Below are 15,352 nucleotides of genomic sequence, written 5' to 3' on the forward strand. Positions count from 1 at the left end.
TCAGGAAGCCTGGGGTGGGGCTACTGCCTATGGATCCTGAGGTGCAGGGGCCATTTCTGACCTCTGGAATGGTTCTAGGCTGCGCTTTGAGGCCCTCCAGCTTATAGGAAGAGGCTGGGATAACAAGAGGTCAGAAGTGGCGAAGTGGTCATGCTTACTGCAAGGACACAAGGAGACAGTCATGGCTCATGTGCTGGCTTAGGACCCCCTGTGTCTAGTCTCCTCTGGGGCTTGGCGAGCTCCAGGGATGAGGTCTCGCCTGTGTTTCCAGGGAGGTGCTCCAACCCCCTTCGACCGGAACTATGGGACCAAACTGGGGGTGAAGGCCATGCTGTGGATGTCAGAGAAGCTGCGTGATGTCTATCGCAAAGGTAGGTGGGGTGAGCTGGCCCAATCTGGCCCTCTGAAGGTCTCTGGGGCCTGGCCTTGCCCAACACATGTCCTTCTCCATAGGGCGGGTGTTCGCCAATGCTCCGGACTCAGCCTGTGTGATCGGCCTTCGGAAGAAGGTGGTGGCCTTCAGTCCGGTCTTGGAACTCAAGAAAGATACTGATTTTGAGTAAGTCCTTTTGGGACTGCGTGGAGAAGGGAGGACCCTGGGAGGCCCAGAATGTCCCTGGACAGGGTCCTCATCAAGCTTTAAAGAGCAGGGGTCTTGTCTGGGTGTTCTAAGGCCAACACAGGGCAGTCTGGGGAGCTTTGTAATGAGCAGGCTGAATTAACCTGATGTTCTTGCACCTGACTCCACCTCAGCAGCAGCCAAAGCAATGGGGCGCCCAGATGTGCTCCATATACCAACCGGGCCACAATAACAGCTAGGTATTCGTGGTTTAAGGGACTGGGGGATTCAGCTTCTGTAACTACCCAACCTTGATCTACTCAGGCACCGCATGCCACGGGAACAGTGGTGGCTGAATCTACGGCTGATGCTGAAGATGCTGGCACACTACCGCATCAGCATGGCAGACTACGTGTCAGGGGAGCTGGAGCACGTCACACGCCGCACCTTGAGCATAGACAAAGGTTTCTAGGCCGCCATCACCACCCTTCCAGCTTTCCTGGACTCTCTCCCTTCCAGTGCCAGCCACAGATCCCAGCACGGAGGGGAACTCACATGGAACTCGGAGCCTATGGCTGGAGGGTGGGGTGTCTAGTGTGCTGCTCTGGGGCTTTCTTCTCCTAACCACCTCCAGGATGGAGCACCTGGGGAGCCCTCACCTTCTGGCCCTGGCTGGGCAGACCCCATTGCCTCCCTCACTGGCCAGCTGGCTGCCTCACCACATGGCTGAAAAGGGCCTTATCTTTTTTTTTTTAGAAATAAAGTCACCTGACTGGAGCATGGTTACCTTGACAGCATGACCTGAGGAGTCCAGGGAGAGGGTTGTCAGGACTATGTACAAGTCTTACCCATACCTATTCTGCAAGACCAGATGATAGGGAAACCCACCCTGGGGGGCATTAGGAAGACCTGCGTCCTTCTTAGCTCTGCCAAGGGCTGAGGAGAGCTACTGAGCCTGGTGCGGGCCCCACACTTGCCCCCGGAATAGCTGGGGTCTCAACCTGTGGGCAGTGGGCCCTGGGTCTGGAGGGGAGACTTGTCACTGTCAGGATAGTGGTCCTGGCTGGTTGCTGACCCCCAGGCAGTTCTCAGAGCCTACAGGCTGGCTCATCAGAGAAGTCTGTGAAGGTCAGAGCCCTCAGGTCCTGCTCAGGGTTTCTGCATTAGCCACTGCTGGGTCCATTCCCTGCAATGGCTAGATATTTACAATTGATGGAGGCTGTTTCCTGTCTTGAGTATATGGATGTCAAGGGTTGTGGTTTTGCTTTGTGGGCCTGTTGGCCACATGGGGGCAGTGGTTGCCTGGGTAAGGGTCTCCCTATGGGCCTGGACTTTTCTGACGGCTTTAGGGACCAGGTGAATTGCCAGGGCTTCCCCTTGGCTGCCTTAGTCCCAACCTAAAGGGCAGTAGGTCTGGCTGAATTAATGAGGCCAAGACAAGGATGAGCATTGACATACAAATGGCCGCTGCTTCTCAGTCTCTGGTCCCCATGCCGCTGTTTCCCACATCTTGGCCCCCAAGAGACAGAACTGGGAAGCCATTGTCCTGCCGAGGACAGACCACAGGGGAGCAGGGCAGCCCTCACTCTGGTGCCCAGTATACTAGGGACAGCAACAGTGGCTTAATATCCAGAACTGGCCTGTCCTGTTGTCCCTGTGTTCTGCTCAGTCAGAAGGAAGGCTGTTTCCAAGATTTGGGGGCAGGGGGTGATCACTGTTTTAGTGCTTTCTAGATCTTGAAACCGCTGAATAAATCTTAGGGTGATAAGGGAACCTTGGGAAGCATCTCCCAAAGTATGACTGCTGAGCAGGCTTACCTACTGCACCAGGCCTCTACAGCAGTGCTTAGCGGCAGGTCACAGTGTTCCCAAGTCACCATCATGTCACACTGGCCCACACAGGTGGACTCACAACCCAACATGAGGAGGAACAGGAAATCACCTTGCCACTCTTCCCTCAGAACAAATGGGGGACACAGGAGACATCTAAGCCATTGCCCCAGCAGCCATCAGCGTCCCCACCATCCCGTGGCCTCACATCCTGATGTCATCTAGTCATCACATAAACTGGGTGATTCCATCTATTGGGATGTCTGACAGGGTACTTGGGGACAGAGCAGAGCAGAGCATCCCTGACTCTTGTGAAGACTGAACAGGGTCAGGGTCAATGGAGCATGCTACATCAATGACTTGGGTGAGACAGGCATGTCCTTTCCAACCCTGCCGGCTTGCCCAGCCCAGGAGGGGGCAGCATTTTTAAGGGCTTCATTTTCCCCAAGGCTCAGCTCCATGGCTGCCCGTTCTGTATAGCTGCTGCTGTGTGCAGAGGATTGATCTTTCTTCCTAAGGGGTGGGTGGGACTTTTTTTTTTTTTTTTTTTTTTTTTTTTTTGCAGCCATTGTATGGGCTGGCTCAAGTACAGAAAAAGTGGACCTTCCACGGAACACCTGAGACCAGGCCTGGCCACAGAACTCAGGGGTGCTCTTCACAGACTTTCCAACAAATATGGAGAACTACAGGATGTCTAGGATGGCATGTTGCTCTGCTCAGGAGTGCTGCATGAATGTAGGGGCTGCTAGGCCAAGCACTCAGCTGAGATGCCAAGGGCCAACCTCATAGGTCACTGCAAGGCTGCTGTGGGCCTCCATCTCTCTCCCAGGCAACATTCCAGCTGCTTCCACCTGGCTGGAGTCCCAAGAAGCCAGTGCCCTCAAGGCTGCTGGGAGAGGGGTCGTGGAGTGACAGGTGTTATTACAGGACCCTGGAGGGTTTGTCTTGAGCACATAGCAACAAGGCTGTGTTAGGGCTCTAGAGGAGCAGAACCAATGGGATGTATATATACTGTAAAAGTGCATTTGCCAGACTGGTTTACACAATGGGCTGGGTAGCCCAATAACGGCCATCTGCATTTGGGAGAGGCTGAGAGCCTGGTAGCTGCTAAATCCATGTCTGCATGTCTCAGTAGTCCCGATCTGGTGCTGAGTGCTTGGAGGCCTCTGGTCTTAGTCCACATTGGAAGGTGGAAAAGTAGGTTTTTGGATTCTGATGTCAGTAGAGGATGGTGACAGCAAGAAGGAAGGGCTGGCAGGCAGCATTGCCCTTTTACGTGGACCACTTTGTATCTGGGCTGCCTGCTAGGGGTAATGCCATCCAGGAGGTGATGGCATCCTGGAAATGGCCTCTCACTGGTCCTCTAGCTCCCCACCCGACAGGCTCAGACGTCCCAGCTCAGGCTGGGGACGCATGTGCCGGTTCCAGAGTCACCACGAATATTCACAGCTGTTCAGTGTGTCCTCCATCCAAAGCAGCTCAGGGCCTGGATACAACAGCAGGCTGTAGTTGGACACCTGGAGGTTAGAGCAGCATCCACTAGGTCCCTTGCTCAGTCTGGGCATCTGCCACACAGGGGGGCTCTGCAACGGAGAGGCAGCAAGGACGGGAGATCCAGACCCAGGACCTGTGTGGCTCATTCTGGCCACTGCCAGGTGCGGTCAGTCCATCAGATGGGACTCAGCTCTCAGTATGGAACTCCTGCTAGACTCAATGTTTATCTGTTCAGCTGTGTGGCAACTTTGGGTCCTGGTGACAGCAATGGCTTTAGGTGACACCCAGGATACAGAGCAGCCACCTCTTTCCTGAGTGCTCTTTACTGCATCCCCCCTTCTAGGGGGGACACCTTTGGCCTCAGCTCTTCCTGCTGTGAGTTGGATGGGAGGGTGTTCCATCACCATGCCAATTCCTGTCTTGCTCAAGGGGTTACACCTGGAAGTAGGGGTTCAAGGTCCCCTTGCTCAGCTCCAGGTAGGGCTACATGCTGTGCTGTAGCTTGTTCCCAGTCTGGGCAGAGGGCTGGAGGTGGGGATTGGGGTTGTGGTCTTATCACAACTGGTACAGTTTGTCCATCCGAGGTTTGCATGACTGTGCACAGGAGGAAGGAAAGCCAGGATGTTACAGGCATGGGGTGTGGTCCAGAGGACACCTGCTAGCATTTCCAGGTTTTTGTCCTGGAACAAGGAATTGGACTAGGGACACAAGTACTGATAGAAACAGTTTATTAAGAAAGTACTCCCTAGATTGGAAGCGGACCAGAGGTGGAGCAAGGTCAAGGGCCCATTGGCCCTGAACCTTCAGCATTAAGACCCACACAGGTCACCTACAGGGGCCAGCATTGCATGCAGTAGGTTTCTTGGGCCATGTCTATTTGTCCCATGGTGGTGCTGGTTCCAGACTTTGGCTCATTGTTTTACACATGCTAATCTTGATGCCTTTCTTGGCTCTATTTTCTCATGGCAGGTATAAGCCTACCCCAAGGCACCCCTGCCTGGTGGGTAAATTACAAACCCTATCCCAACTGTTCTAACAAGACAGCTTTATTTTTGTATTTTTTGGTTTTTTGAGACAGGGTTTCTTTGTGTAGCTTTCGTGCCTTTCCTGGATCTCACTCTGTAGACCAGGCTAGTCTCAAACTCACAGAGATCCGCCTGGCTCTGCCTCCCGAGTGCTGGGATTAAAGGCTTGCGTCACTACCCGCCCGGCTTAAGACAGCTTTATTGATGGCATCTGACACCTCAGAATAATGAACAACTCTGGATGTCCCCAACAGTTACTCTAATTAGGTGACATCCTTCTCCTAAAGAAGAAATAAAACGGACAGTGTCCTGCCCATACTTGTCCTGAGAGAAATCCATTCTCCTAGGCTATGGTGTCTAAAGACACCTGGGACATGGTGCCTTGTAAGACATCATTCCAGGCACCTCCCTGAGAATAGGCCTGACAGAGACACCAAGGCTCCCCCTAGCTCTGAGAAACAGCATGGACCTTGTGGTCAAGGCCTTGCCTGTCAGAGATGCTGGCTTCCAGCCCAAACAAAGTGCTTTATTGTAGGGTATGGCTCGTACAGTCTTCCCTTGAGGAAGGGTCAGGTAGTGCCCAGATCCTCAAGGCCTCAGCTGGTAAGTCTCAGGGACCATGCTGGTGGGCAGCAGCTCTGCCAGCCCTAGGCACAGGAGAGGGGTCTGCCCAGCTGGCAGCCACTGCTCCTGCACTGGGCTGGTGTCGGGAACCCAGAGGGAGGCTTTCCAGGTGGAGCGGTGTTTCCACAGGATATAACAGGGTCCAGATACTGGGGCACAGGAAGTCACTCCATGTCCTCCTGGGGCTCCAGCCTGTGCAGCGCCTGTAGCCGGCTGCCCACAGTCTGCTGGACAGCCTCTAGCCCCTCCGTGTCCAGCTCCCGCAGCAGCAGCAAGATGGCAGTCAGGATGTTCTGCGGACAGACAGGATGACCTAGAGCCTGGCCAGTGGCATCCTTTATAGGGTGAACAGTCTTAGGGTGGGGCCTTCCAAGGCAGCAACATGGAGAGGTCGCGGCACAGACACCGGTGCACTGTTTCCCTATGCACTTCCAGCCAGCCTTGGGTCTGTGCCCCAGCTTCAGATGGAGAAACTGGGCATAGAGGCTGGGGGCCAAGGACAGCTCAGAGTGGTACCCTCTCATACAAAGCAGTGAGAAAGAGTGTTTCCAACCAAAGACAAGAGGACCTGGATGGCTGAGGGGCAGCACCTGTGGCTCATTGAGAAGAACAAGCCAGAAGTGGATAACTCATTTCAGCTTCTGACCCCTGACCTCTGCAGCACACTAGGGCTTCTGCAAACCTCTATTTGTGTCCTGGTTCTACAGAGGCCGGCCCCAGGGCAACCAGCCAGAAGGTGGGCCTTTCTCCGGGGCGGGTGTGCCCATTCTAGCTGCAGGCCAGAGGATGCCTGGTAGGCACCAGCAGACAAATGCCTCTGGCAATTCTCTGTGGAGCAAATGAGGACCTGGGGAGGGAAGGGAGCCTGTGGGCACAGACCAGCTCTTGGAATTGAGTTTGATATGGGGACGGCAAGTGGAGGGAAGGAATCCTGAGGGGACAGTGACCTTGAGAGGTGGGGGGCTCCAACATGCCAGGGCGGGAAGCGGAAGTGAGCCTCATGTACCCCCCTCTTCCTAAGAGCCTAGACCTGGCCCCTGTTATCTTCACCCCCTGGTGCCTGCCTTCTGCTGTCTGGAGGGAGGGGCAGTGGTCACTCACCCTATTTTTGTGACTCCTCAAAGCATCCCTCTGTGAGAAGGAAGGAGACTGGTCTCCAGCAGTCTGGTCCTGGACTCTGCTGGGGAGAGGCAGACAGTGAGAGATCGACAGTCAGATCCCACTGGATCCCCTCCCTCCATCTGCATGTCAGATCCCACTGGATCCCCTCCCTCCATCCGCATGTCAGATCCCACTGGATCCCCTCCCTCCATCTGCATGTCAGATCCCACTGGATCCCCTCCCTCCATCTGCATGTCAGATCCCGCTAAGACACCAAGTCACGCTGCCAAGTGGTCCCCGCCCACAGCAGGAGATGGAAGGCAGGCACCCTCAACCTAGGCACTTTATAATGGCACAGGAGCCCGGTGTGCAGAGTAGGGGCCCAGAGCTACCGGGAGCAACTTCTCTGTGCCCAGGGCTCCCCACCTGCATGCTTTCTACCCAGGGCCTCAGGGAGGGCACTGCCACAGAAGTGACCCTGCAGGGCATCAGAGCAGAGGAGTGGCCTGTGGGCCTTCCCACAAAGTTCATCTCCAGTGCTGTCCACAGATGGGAGACAGCAGGCTGCATCCACCATGTGGAACTCATCTGTGGCCCCTCTAAAGAACCCACACCCTTCCTAGCCAAGTACAGTCACAACAAGCAGCAGAATGCCCACATTCAAGGCCACTCCAGGAGCACGACAGGTCATATGCTCCTTCTAGAAGCTTCTGTATCACCCTTCCTCCCCTGCCCAGCACTGTGTGCACAGGTTACTTGAGCTCACGCCCCTCCCAGAAGGAGACAGGAAGCCTCCCTCTCACGGCCTGAGGATGCCCTTGGGACAGTGGGTCCTGCTCCCCTGCAGGCTCACTCTGTATCCTCCGTGTAGCTCAGCAGGCCCTGGCTGGTCTCAGTTGTAGAGCTGGCAGAGTTGAGGGTGTAGGAGGGCTTGGGACAGCCATTGCCTGCGTCCTCTCTGCCTGGGGCAGCAGTGATCTCGTCTCCCTCCATCAGTGCGCGAGTCAACTCTTCCTCGGTCACAGCTTAGGGAGGACAGAAAAGGTAAGGGTGTCAGGGGCCTGTCAGCTCCACGTAGACCTGGCCTCCTCGGGGATTCAGCATGCCTGCTGCTGTGTGTACAAGGGCTGTACCTGGGAACAGGCAGTCCTGCCCCTTCTGATCCCCAATCCCGGAATGTGTGTGACACTTGGTAGAAGAGCAAGGGGTGCTTGTGAACCTCGGGTCCAGCAGTTTTTAAGAGCAAAGCCCCAAATTCAGATAAGTCTGTGTGGTGCCTGGGTTGAGCCTGGGCTTGCACATGCTAGCAGGTAGGTTCTCTGCCATCAGACTACATTTCCAGTCCCTAAAACAAATTTTAAAAGGTATGGCTTTACATATTTACTTCACTCACTCTTGTTTAGTTAAGTGTCTGGGAGAAAACAATTACACGCAACTGATGAGAATCAGAAACTGGCTGCTGAGAGCATAAACCTCTGGTGTCAGCAAGCTGGACCCTGCCAAGAGCCCGGAGCAGGGCTCTCCACCACGATAGAGGGGCATGCAGGCACAGCACAGGTAGGCATGGTGTGAGGGGCAGTGGGGGTGTCCTCCATATGGCTCCAGAGGCCTGGCTGCCAGTGCAGCTGAGCCCACCACATGCTGCCCAGTCACCACACTGCAAACCCCTCACCATGGCATATGGATTTTCCTCCCGGAGGGAGGCAAAAGGAGGAGAGACTGTCGAGGCATACAAGTCCAGGGGGGTTTAACAGACAGGAGCCCTGTGGGCACTACATGCTGCAAGGGGACATTCACAGGGGCTCTCCTGATGACACTATGCGATGGGCAGAAGCCCATTTCCTCAAGCTGGGAGTCGCAGAAGCCAGGGAGGAGGGGTGCCTGGGAAGGGCCTCAGTGGGGACCTCCTCAGTAGCCAGTAGGTGGACATGCCAGACTCTACCTTGGTTGTCTAGCTTCTGCAGGTGGGGTAGGTTGCGCAGCACAGTCATGCGGTAAAGGTGCGGGCTGGTGCCGCAGCACGGGTTCTCGGCCAGCCACAGCACCCTGAGGTGTGGTAGATCCTTTAGGTAGAACAGCTCATCCAGACTGGGGATACGGTTCCGCCTCAGGTACAGCTCACTCAGGCGTCGGCAGGCACGTACAGGTTCCAGGGTGGAGACGCTGTTGACGCTGTGGGACCGGCACACTGTTAGGAACCCATACAGTCTGGACCTCCATGAGCCAGGGGCCTCTACCTGTGGGTCTGCCTCAGCCGTGAGTTGCAGCAAAAGGTCTAAGGCTTAGAAATGGGTCAAGACCAAGTAAGTCGGGGTTGGGGAAGAGGCATCGTTAGGAGGAGCCCTTTAACTGGAGAACCATGTGGGCAGCGCCTTGGCGTGGAGCTCTGCATTCACGTGGAATCACTCTGGCAGATAGGGTGCTTCACCCTCCTTTGTGCCCCCAAGGGACACACTTTAGCCCTACAGCAGGAACTGGCTAAAACTCAGCATCAATGCCCACAAGCTCTACATCACACATAAATCAGCTCTGACAAACAGGATTTGAGGGTGACCCCCATCCTGTAGGAAAGGGATCGCAACACAGGAAGGGAAAAAACAGCATTCAGGAACTCCCAAAGTCCCTACCAACACCCAGAACCTTTACATTCTGTGTTCCACTCAACAGTAGCCAGAGCCTGGCCTGCTGAGCTAACCCTACCCATGCCCCTTCCTGCAAGGCTGCTCCGGTATGTTAACACGCTCTGGGGAAGGACGCCAGCACCATGTTGACATGTAGAAAGCTCCCATTCCAGCACCTGGCAGGCAACAGGCGCCGTAAGTGTCATCCCTATCTTGGGTCCCAGAATGGTCAGGGGAGAATTCAGGGATGGAGAATCTCCTACAAGTGATGGAGTCAGGAAGGCGGAGGAGGTAGGGCACTGGGAGGTTCTCGGGGACAGATGTGGCCGCAGGGAGGACTGGCCTGGGTGGACTCCTGCTCATTATTAGGAGGCCCAACTGAACGCTTCTCCAAGTGCACAGATTATCTCCTGGGGTGGATGTGGGAGGGCAGGCAGAGTGGAGCCCCTAGGAGGCCCAGGCAGGCCCCCGAGAAAGCAGGAATGAGTGGCAGGAGGGCCAGGCTCTTGGGGTCCCGTTCCCCAATCCCTTTGTCACCAGAAGCTGCCCTCTTAGACTGCACTGGGAGTCTCCAGCTTTCCCATTTTCCCTGGGCCCCACAGAAAGGACACGTAGCTCCCCATAGCTCCCATACCCCAGGACTACAGGGACACAGGGGTCGAGTACCTGAGTGTGATCACTTCCAGGCTGGGCATCTCCCGGCATATGGAAATCTAGGGAGGGAAGAGTGGGGCTGGTGAGTGGGCAACAGTGTCCCGCTGTCTGTCACTTCTCAGGTCAGGGGAGACATCTGTCCTGGGTCCTATCACCTGCACCAATGGGGCCAAGGGGTGAAACCTTGTGTAACCAGGGCACTTGGAAGAATCAGCTATGCTGGTCTGTGGCCCAGCTTGCCCTCAAAGTGTTCTTCACTGGGGTGGTGTTTCTACCTGACAGTTTAAGACAGTACTAGAGACAGAAATCATTACGTCCAATGCCCTCAAAGGACATCTGGCCGGGGATCTTGGTTTCTTATGCTGCGATACAGAACCTTTTCTCTCGGTGTTCCTGAGGCACAAGGAAAGGATAGACACCTTCCCTGCCAATGGAGTCGAGTCCAAGTCAGACAGAACTGCAAGTAGGTTTTGGCTACAACACACTGTCATATTTGCAGATCAGACCTGGGCTGTGGGCTCCACAGTTCCAGCTTGGTACACTGTCTAGTCTCTGCCTGCCATTTGTGTGTGTGTGTGTGTATGTGTGTGTGTGTGTGTGTGTGTGTGTGTGTGTGTGTGTGTGTGCACATCCTGAAGCTGGGCCAACTGAGAGGAGGCCATGCAGAGAGTTTTGATGATGTCTTTGAGGAAAATCACCACCCGGACTCCTCCAAGAGCAGAGCTTTGACATGCAAGTGTCATGGCATTGAACTGATGGCCACAGTCCTGTAACTTTATCTATTCTTCTGGGGAAGAGGCATCTGGGAGGTGGTCGAATCAAGGCAGAACTTACATCTGTGAGCTGGCTGCCCCTGGGGAAGAAAAGACAGACGTACTTTAATCTCGTTGAATGGAAAGTATCAAAAATCCCCAGAGAAATGGCAATTGCCTATAAATCTAAAGATTCTATGATCTGAAGGAACAATAAGAAAGTCTGGCTACCCAGATAACAGGAAAGGTATCACAAATGATTAGGTAGATTTCTGACCACACTACACCGGTTGGTGCATGGGTCTGCGAGATACACAATCTACTCCTCTCCGGTGCCCATAGCAGAAAGTTGTTTCCTCTCACAGACAGGAACAAAGGGGTCTTTATGAGACACCAAGTTCAAAGGCTGATCATGCAACTTATGAAGCAAACTTCACAGGCCTGCAATGAAGCTGTTGTTTCTGCTTGCACAGAGAGGGAGCCCTGCCATGTTGGCTCAACAAAGAAAGGCATTATTGAAAACTCAGGACAGAGAGGGCCGTGGTTCAACACCAGATGTGCCAGGGCAGAGAAAGGCTTTTAATTAACAAAATTCACTCCTTCCAGGAGCGTGTTGACGCCACTAGGGGCAAGGGGCTGTACTTGCTGTGTCTCTTCTAGATGCTCTGGCCACAGTGTCCCACCTGAGTCCCCAGAGAAACCTGTAGCTCTTCACACCCCCACTAATGCAAACTCCTGGTCTTTCAGAAGCAGAAGCCCTGGTCTTTCAGTCTTAGCGTGACCCAACCATGCACCTGTGGAGTGCATCCATCCCGTAACATCTAAGTTCCGGGCTGTCACTCAGACCAGGTCACCCTCTCTGGCATCTAGTGAAATGGAATCATGACTTTACGCCTCAGTTTTCTCTCCCCGTAAACACGCCACTAAGCACCTTTGTTTTCAGATACCAGACCCAGTCACAGAGGGTTAGTGAAAGTCCCTCGGCGAGACCAGAGGGAAATTCTAGCTGTCAGGGGAGGGCCACACCCCTCCGAGGCACTGGCCTCGGGGTGGGCCTGCAACCTGGCTAGCTTTGGGGCAGCAGGCGCCCCCTCCGTCTCCCGGAGACGGGATTCTCATCCCTCCCGCGCATGGCCGCCTCACCAGCAGTTGAGCTTCCGCACGCTGTGCAGCTCCGAAGCTTTGGCTCGGGACAGGACCATTTTTCGCGTTAGCTTCATGGTGGCTGCGGGGCCGCGGGCCCGGCCGCCCCCTTGCTGTACACTCCGCTAGTGGGCGAGGCCTTCGCCGCGGCGCGTCTCCAGGGGCGGGGCCCGAGTCTCCAGGGGCGGGGCCTGATGTCCCATTGGCGGCCAGAAGAGAGGGCGGAACTGCGCGGGCGCAATGGGACGGCCCGGCTTCCGGGTCAGAAGGCTCCGCCCCGTTCTTTTGGCGGCGCGCCGGTCCTGCGCATGTGCGAGGCTCTTGACTTTGCTTTCTCTGGACCTCGGGTCGCGAGGAGGTTGGCTGTCTGCTAAAATCCAGGCTGCAAGGGTGTGAGATGGGCTGGCCAGGGTGAGAAAGGCGCGGGCAGGTCTGGAGGACATCGGGAAGGACGGAGCTGCCGTAGGGAAAGTCGGGCCGAATGGGGAAGGATGACGGAGTCCTCATGGGGGATTCCTGCAGAAACCCCTCCTGGGCCGCTTGCTCCGGATCCTCATCCCCCCCCCCCAGGGGATGAGGTCACCCTTGAGCCCTCGCCTATTTCTGCTCGAGCCCAAACCAAGGATTTGTGTTACAAAACAGCTAACGCACCACCAGGCGTTGGCTCGTGCTTGTAGTTGCTTCACTCAGAGGCTGAGGCAGGAGGATTGCCTGAGCCAAACAGTTCCTGGTCAGCCTGGGTTACAGAGTAAGACTTTTTCTTAAAAAAACAAAACCAGGAGGAGGCAGGAGGATCTTTGTGAGTTCGAGGCCAGCTTGGTCTACAGTGTGAATTCCAGGACAGCCAGGGCCATACCAGAGAAACCCTGTCTGGGAACGCCCCACTCCAAGCCAGGGGCGCGGAGCTGGGATTGAAGGAACCGTTCAGAACATCAGGCTGCTTTTTAGGGCAACTCAGGTCTATTTCCATCACCCATCTGGCGGCTCACACCCTTTCATGATTCTAGTTCCGGGAGATCAGACGCCCTCTTCTGGCCTCTGCGTGCACCGGACATCTCACTTGCAATGCACACAAAACATGCAGGAAAAAAAACCCAAAACTTTAAAAACAAAACCCAAACAGAAAATAGACTTTATGTTTTTTGAAAGTCTCCCAACCCTATGCCTGCGATCTGTCAGTGTGCATCTTAGGTAACCACAAATGATTTTGTTTTGTTCAGGAGAGCCTGGCGTTGAGTTTATTTTTAGGTTGAAAACTTCTATACCGTTTCCTGGCCTGCAGATTACACCAGGACAGTATTGGGGACCTCAGGCTCTTCAGAGGTGGCAGGCTGTACTTGATGAAACTTTTCTAGGGCTGCCCTCTGACCTCTCTTTCCATCTGACCACTCTGGGCTGCTTTTACGAAGAACTGATTTAAGGGTGAAATGGTTCAGTAGGTAAAGACACTGAATTTGGAAACCGCGTTTGTTCCCTGGAACCCACAGTGGAAAGAGAGAACAGACTCCCGAGGTTGATTTATCCTCTGACCTACATGCGTGTCATTTACCACTAGGAACAATAAGGCCTGAGCTGAAAGATACAGAGAGCAACTCAGCCTAGACAATGTGATGGGGAGGATTTTATAGGCTCAGTTTAGCAGAGCTTAGGTCCTCTGGCCACTCCAGCGGGGGCCATGCAAGAAGGACATGGATGATAGAAAAGTGGCTGGAGAAGATATTTGGGGCCAAGACACGGAGCAGGAGTGTCTGATAGGAGGAGGTAGGCATCTCCTACTCCCCTTTCTGTCCTGGGAGAGACTTTGGCCTGTGGTGGAGTTGTATCACATTGTACTAAACTCTGGTGAGCCAAAGGCTGATGGGAAAATGTGGAATTGCTACCCTGTTCAGCTTGGGGTTGACTACCCTGGTTCATTCCTTTTTTACCTAGACAGGAGTGGCCAAGGTGCAGGGGTGGTGCAGGCAGAGAATGAGGCGGGTCAGGCTGCGGGCAGGCCCTGGTTCTGCAGCTTTTCCAGTCTTGGTATCTGGTCCTTGACCATTGCTGTCCCCATTGAGACTTCCCTGCAAAGAGGCTATTCCCGGAGATTCTTGATAGGGGAAGGGTCTGAGGAAAGAGGCCCTGCTGCATAGCCCTGCCACCATGAAGGTCTGACTGAAGCAGTGGGGGGACCTTGGCTTTCAGGGCTGTGACTTTTCCTGCCCTGAGTGTTAGATCTCATAACCAGGATGAATGGGGTGCCTACTTAACATATCAAAGCGGATCTGGCCACCAGGTTCTCCCAGCATCCCTCAGTCCCTACCTGTTACAGGGTATGGCTGGCATACCCTGCCCCCTACCCTAAACTTCTCCAGCCCAGTTTAGGGGCTGCCCTTCCCTCAGCTCACCTTCACTATATAACCCAGCCACTTTGGTTACCTGGCCTCTACTCTTTTGGCCAGTCTCTTGGCTCAAGCCGCCTCTCTTGGTTGGTGGATCCTCTCTGACTTTCCCAGATGTCCCTGTCTCTGATTATGCTCTCCCTTTTATCTCCAATACACTTTCTCCTCCACCATACCTAGGGGCAGTCATGTCCTTTTTTTTTTTATTCATTCACCAAGGAGTCATGGGCAGCTGAGCTAGACTCAGCTTGAGTTCCTTGAGTTCCTGAAGCACCAAGCTGTCTCCCTGGAAGCACCTGCTTCTCTCAGGTTTCTCTGGCATCTCTGGTTTAGGAAGACAGGAGGAGAGGGAGGCTTGTCCTGCAGCCCCTGGGACTTCTGCAGATGGTGTCATATTTGGTGGCTGCTGGAGGACCTGCAGGTTAGCGGAAGCAACATATGTGATCTGGAAGATGGAGGGACAGCATCAATGGCCTCATGGGAAGGTCACTGTGGTGAGAGATGACAGAGTCTAATGGTAGTCCTTCTTACGCTGCAGCCAACAGTCTATGCTCATGGTCACCTTACACGCACTCCCAGAAGCACCCTGGCACCACTTGGTCCAAACTCAGAGCAGAGCCCTTCTGTTCTCCCTCTCCGTCTGGCCCTGCATCTACAGAGGGGGACACTTGGCTCCCCGGATCCTGAAAGCACCCTTGTCCCACTTCAGGAGGGCCGCTAAGGGGCTTCCCTGAACCCTGCAGCTTCTCTTCCGACTTCCACTTCTGTATGCTGTAACAACTGCATAAATTTGGGCGCCTATAACAAAGGTCTCATTTCAAATGCAGAGGAGCGTGTTTTCCTGAAAGGAACCCCAACTCACTTAGTCCGAAACTGAAGCACTGCCTCCCATGTCTGAGAAACTTGAGTAGAAGCTTCTCACCTCTGGTCAACCACAGCTCTCAGGACATGGCCTCCTCATCCTGTGTTCTACTGGCCTAAGACCGCTGCGGTCGGCCTCTTGGTATGAAGTTGGCAGTCTCACGTCTGGCAGGAAGAGTGTTTTGCCCAGTTCCTCAAGCTCACAAGTGGGGACTGGCCCTGTCTGGGTCATGTACTGTCCCTGAGTTGGCTGTCTATTTCCCCACCTGGAGTCTGTTGTCCTTCAGGGGGACTGCGCTGATAGTGTC

General features: G+C 54.5%; 2 protein-coding genes across 4 annotated transcripts in view; one reads left to right on the forward strand and one right to left on the reverse strand.

Moving 5' to 3' along the window:
- Pfkl (phosphofructokinase, liver type) overlaps positions 1-1,336 on the forward strand; it is a 40,832-nt gene extending 39,496 nt beyond the window's left edge. For both annotated transcript variants that reach the window (XM_052744553.1, XM_052744552.1), the window contains exons 20-22: positions 272-371; positions 454-559; positions 884-1,336. In XM_052744553.1, the coding sequence (XP_052600513.1) occupies positions 272-371; positions 454-559; positions 884-1,031 (354 nt within the window). In that variant the 3' untranslated portion in view covers positions 1,032-1,336. The remainder of the gene's footprint in view (positions 1-271; positions 372-453; positions 560-883) is intronic.
- A 3,257-nt stretch (positions 1,337-4,593) lies between these two features.
- On the reverse strand, positions 4,594-11,959 carry Cfap410 (cilia and flagella associated protein 410). Of its 2 annotated transcripts, none has more exons than XM_052744554.1 (7): positions 11,803-11,959; positions 10,742-10,760; positions 9,920-9,966; positions 8,575-8,804; positions 7,486-7,657; positions 6,633-6,711; positions 4,594-5,824 (listed from the first exon to the last, which is right to left on the reverse strand). In XM_052744554.1, the coding sequence occupies exons 1-7, from the start codon at positions 11,877-11,879 to the stop codon at positions 5,696-5,698; spliced, it is 753 nt and encodes a 250-aa protein (XP_052600514.1). In that variant the 5' UTR covers positions 11,880-11,959; the 3' UTR covers positions 4,594-5,695. The 2 variants fall into 2 exon arrangements, with proteins under 2 accessions (XP_052600514.1, XP_052600515.1); XM_052744555.1 differs by having other exon boundaries at positions 6,633-6,708; positions 11,803-11,958.
- Positions 11,960-15,352: the final 3,393 nt, after the last annotated feature.

Source organism: Peromyscus californicus, unplaced genomic scaffold, assembly GCF_007827085.1.
Source record: "Peromyscus californicus insignis strain IS unplaced genomic scaffold, ASM782708v3 Scaffold_19__1_contigs__length_69161282, whole genome shotgun sequence".
Lineage (NCBI taxonomy): Eukaryota > Metazoa > Chordata > Mammalia > Rodentia > Cricetidae > Peromyscus > Peromyscus californicus.

Bases quoted from the DNA above. Each gene is read 5' to 3' on its own strand.
- Cfap410 (XM_052744554.1), bottom strand. From the start codon at position 11,879: ATGAAGCTAACGCGAAAAATGGTCCTGTCCCGAGCCAAAGCTTCGGAG. The intron at 8,805-9,919 runs GTACTCGACCCC...CCGGTCCCACAG, and splicing joins CTGGAAGTGATCACACTCAG to CGTCAACAGCGTCTCCACCC. The intron at 7,658-8,574 runs GTAGAGTCTGGC...GTCCTCCCTAAG, and splicing joins GCAGAAGCTAGACAACCAAG to CTGTGACCGAGGAAGAGTTG.